This window comes from Notothenia coriiceps, unplaced genomic scaffold (genome assembly GCF_000735185.1).
Source record: "Notothenia coriiceps isolate Sejong01 unplaced genomic scaffold, NC01 NC01_scaffold00003218, whole genome shotgun sequence".
Taxonomy (NCBI): Eukaryota; Metazoa; Chordata; class Actinopteri; order Perciformes; family Nototheniidae; genus Notothenia; species Notothenia coriiceps.
This window is the reverse complement of record NW_011335919.1, coordinates 1-3804: the sequence shown is the minus strand read 5'-3', so window position 1 is coordinate 3804 and position 3804 is coordinate 1. Positions and strand designations below refer to the sequence as shown.

General features: G+C 45.3%; 1 protein-coding gene across 1 annotated transcript; it reads right to left on the bottom strand.

Moving 5' to 3' along the window:
• Positions 1-400: 400 nt before the first annotated feature.
• LOC104941170 (asc-type amino acid transporter 1-like) lies at positions 401-3702 on the bottom strand (the record flags this gene model as incomplete). The annotated part of the gene is made up of 3 exons (XM_010766229.1): positions 401-983; positions 2527-2704; positions 3553-3702. Coding segments are annotated over 3 exons (459 nt in total), but the record flags the coding sequence as incomplete, so codon positions are not given.
• Between the last annotated feature and the right edge of the window lie 102 nt (positions 3703-3804).

Below are 3804 nucleotides of genomic sequence, written 5' to 3'. Positions count from 1 at the left end.
AGCTGGAGACTAAAGAGTGACGCACATAGCTGGGAGACCTGGGGACACTAAAGAGTGACGCACACAGCTGGAGACCAGGGGACACGAGAGCACATAGCTGGAGACCAGGGGACACTAAAGAGTGACGCACACAGCTGGGAGACCAGGGGGCACTAAAGACTGGCGCACACAGCTGGGAGACCAGGGGACACTAAAGAGTGACGCACACAGCTGGGAGACCAGGGGACACTAAAGAGTGACACACACAACTGGGAGACCTGGGGACACTAAAGAGTGACGCACACAGCTGGGAGACCAGGGGACACTAAAGAGTGACGCACACAGCTGGGAGACCAGGGGACACTAAAGAGTGACGCACACAACTGGAGACCAGGGGACACTAAAGAGTGACGCACACAGCTGGGAGACCAGGGGAAACTAAAGAGTGACGCACACAGCTGGGAGACCAGGGGACAGTAAAGAGTGACGCACACAACTGGAGACTGTGCAGCGCGTCGCTCCTGATGGAAATGTCTTGGGCCGCTTGTAGCTGTTGGCTAACGTATTAAGGCACGAAAAAAGAGCGGAAACTTTCAGCAGAAAAAGCCGCCAGTCGCTCAGAGTACTGTCAGAAAAAAAGGGTCCAAAATGTGAATAAAAGTCACTTTCAACAGCTGGTGGCATTAGGTTGTTGTAACTTGAAGACTTAGTAGCAAAAAGAGAAGAAAATAAAAACGTTTCCACTCGACTGCAGTAAGTCTCCGAGGGTCAAAGGTCAGACAGGAAGTGCCCGGAGCCGGAGGAAGTGTCTCAACTTACACAGAATAAAAACAAACAAAACAAAAGATCCTCGTGTATGCGGTGGAAAAGTTTCTAGGAGTTGGCGGAGAAACTGCTCCTGCCTGAAGAACGGTCAGTCCATTCTGCAGGGTTCTCGTTCTCGATGGGGTCGATCTGAGGAAAAACCACGAAGCACAACCGCTGGCCCACGTACGTCGCTCTCTCTACAGAAAAACACACAAATACATCAGATTATACACATGTAAGGAAGTACATGTACTCAGAAACTGTACCTGAGTACAATTACTATAAGGCAAAGTTGAATAATCGATTCAAAATGAACAGCAGAAGAAGACAGACAGGAAGTAAACACTAAAGGGAACAACAACTGAAGCCCCTTTCACACCAACGCGGTTCCTGTTCTGTTCCTGTTCTTGCGCTCTTCTGGTTCGGAACCGGTTCTTCTTTTCAGCCCCCGTTTTGTTCACACCGCCCAGAGCCCGACCGGTGCTGCCGCGGCTGCGTCATAACGTCACCGTTTACGTCGCTGATTTTCTCCCCAACGGCGCTCACAACAACAACAACAATAGGGGACTGCGTCAGGTCGATGATCGTGTTGCTTTTAATCAGACGAAGCCAGATTAAATTAAATAACGACTTCTCAACCCTTATGCTTTTCTCCAGAGTGCCGTGGTTCATTGTTTATTAATGTGTTTCAGCGGCATTTACCGACCGCTGCAGAGCTGCCCGCGGTTTGGCATCACAACGCTGTTATGGAAGTTTATCTGGTATAAAATGGGTGATGTTACCATAGCAACCGAAGCTAAACTGACTATCTTGACTACTTGTTGCTATCCTATAAGCCGTTTTCTACAGGCACATTTTACCGGCATATTTTTCATTATGATTCTACTTGTGATAGTCGGACATGTATGCATTCCATCTGATAGCTGCTACAATACAAAACAAAACGTCTGCCTGCTCTCAAATGATCAATGACAGTGAACGGATGGTCAAACTAAGGCACAAATAAACAGAATCACACGCAGCCTGGTTAGTGTTGCCTGACTTTATGAAGTGTTTTTTATAAGTGTGTGGTTGCGTTCTAGTCACTTTGCTCAGGGCTACTGCTTGTTACAACTTTTATTTGCCGTACTCGCCTTTAACTCTTAGCTCAGGTTAATCTCGCCCCCTTCCGACGTAAGCGTGACACATGCAGTTCTTGCTTCTAGGCCAAATTCTTTTTGGAGCTTGGTAAGAACCGGTTTTCGGGGAAAAGAGGCCGGCGCTTATCATCAGGCTCTAGCTCCGAACCGGCCCTGGAACCGCGTTGGTGTGAAAGGGGCAGAACTGTCCAACTAACCAGTGGGACGGACTACCTTTTCTTAACAAATGTAAATAAGGAAAATCATTTTAATCATTCAATTTAATAATTAAAAATCCATTCCTTTCACAATTAATGTAATATCCTGCTTTATATGTTGTTACTGTAAATTTGAATTTCCACGTGTATATTTTTTTACTTTTTAATGCTATTTTATTTCTATTTCAGAAATATTTTTGGATTGTTTATTTCTAGTGTTTTTCTCTTATGTGCATTGGCTTGTCTTCTTATTCTGCTGCAGCGCAAACATTTCCCAATTTGGGATCAATAAAGTACTAATCTATCTATCTATCTATTTTGGATCAATAAGCGTTTCAAGTCATTGATTTATTTAGTATGTAGCCGTGTGATAATGTGCTGCGAGGAGGTCATATAAAACTCACCGATGAATTTGTAGATGCACTTTGGTTTCTCTTTCCAGTGGACTCCCAGGAAGTAGACGGGCACGCCGGTGAGCATGATGACGAGACCCACGCCGCACACCACGGGCTCCGAGTACAGACTGAAGCCCAGCAGCAGAACCCAGAACAGCAGGTAGCTGAGCGGCACCAGCAGGCTCACCTGGGGGACATTCATGGGATTAAACAGAACTTTGTAGAAGCCTAACGTGTGGGTTACTCATTTAGTTTCCAAAAAGATTTGTGTAGGCCGACCCGGAGGGAAGCTGCTGGTTCTCTCGACAAAAAGCAACAGGATGTCTCCATTTGGAATATTGTAAAAAATAAGGTCTGTGGAAAACGAACCTGTTTGATAAATGCTTTGTTCAGCCGGATAATCTCCACATGTCTACTTTTATAATGTTCTAATCATAAATCTAATGTCCAGAAGCTAAATGCTAACGTTATGCTATAACGGAACTACAGGCGAGTCCAGCAGCACGACTTCAACGTCACGCCAACTTCAGATCCATATTCAAACACACAGATTCTAGATGGAACGAGTTGAAGCGTTTGTTTGAACAGTCTGCAGGAGGCAGGGACTTGCTTTCAAGCAGAACAGAAACTAACTTAGAGGAGTGTTTACGTGTTCGGCGTAATGACGTACAACGTCCTCCACGACTTCTGTAGTCCTATTCAGCCACTTGGTAACAACCATCGTTTCTCAGACACGTCCACTCTTCAGAGATCACCAGTGGGGTCACTGCTGATGATTTAATGTAGAACAAAACGTGATCCGTCTCTTCAATGTGTCTCAACCACAGACCTTAGTTCAGATATTTTCCTAAATCCTACGGAGAGATCCCATTGGCTCTGAGACGAGGAAACAGGAAGTGGTGAAACGCTGACTCACTTCCTGGTTTTAGGACTCATCGCCGCACCACTCTATTTCTGTGGCCAACAGCTCTCTACATAAGGTATCAGCGGAGAAAAGTGGAGACCTTGAATGGATATAGTGAAGCGCTGCGGTACCTTGATGGGTCGGTACAGGTTGGGTTTCTTCCAGCGGTGATACAGCAGGCCTGCGATGGTGACTCCGTACGACAGGTAGTTGATGAAAGACACGTAGTTTATCAGGTTGTGAGTCTCTCCGATGCACAGGATCACTATGGTGGCAGCACACTGAAAATATATGAAATATATTTAAGATAAGACTTTCTTTGTTGAAAGTGTTGTTGAATGTTTAATAAATTAATTTAAGATTGAGTGCCTTCTATTCTTTTA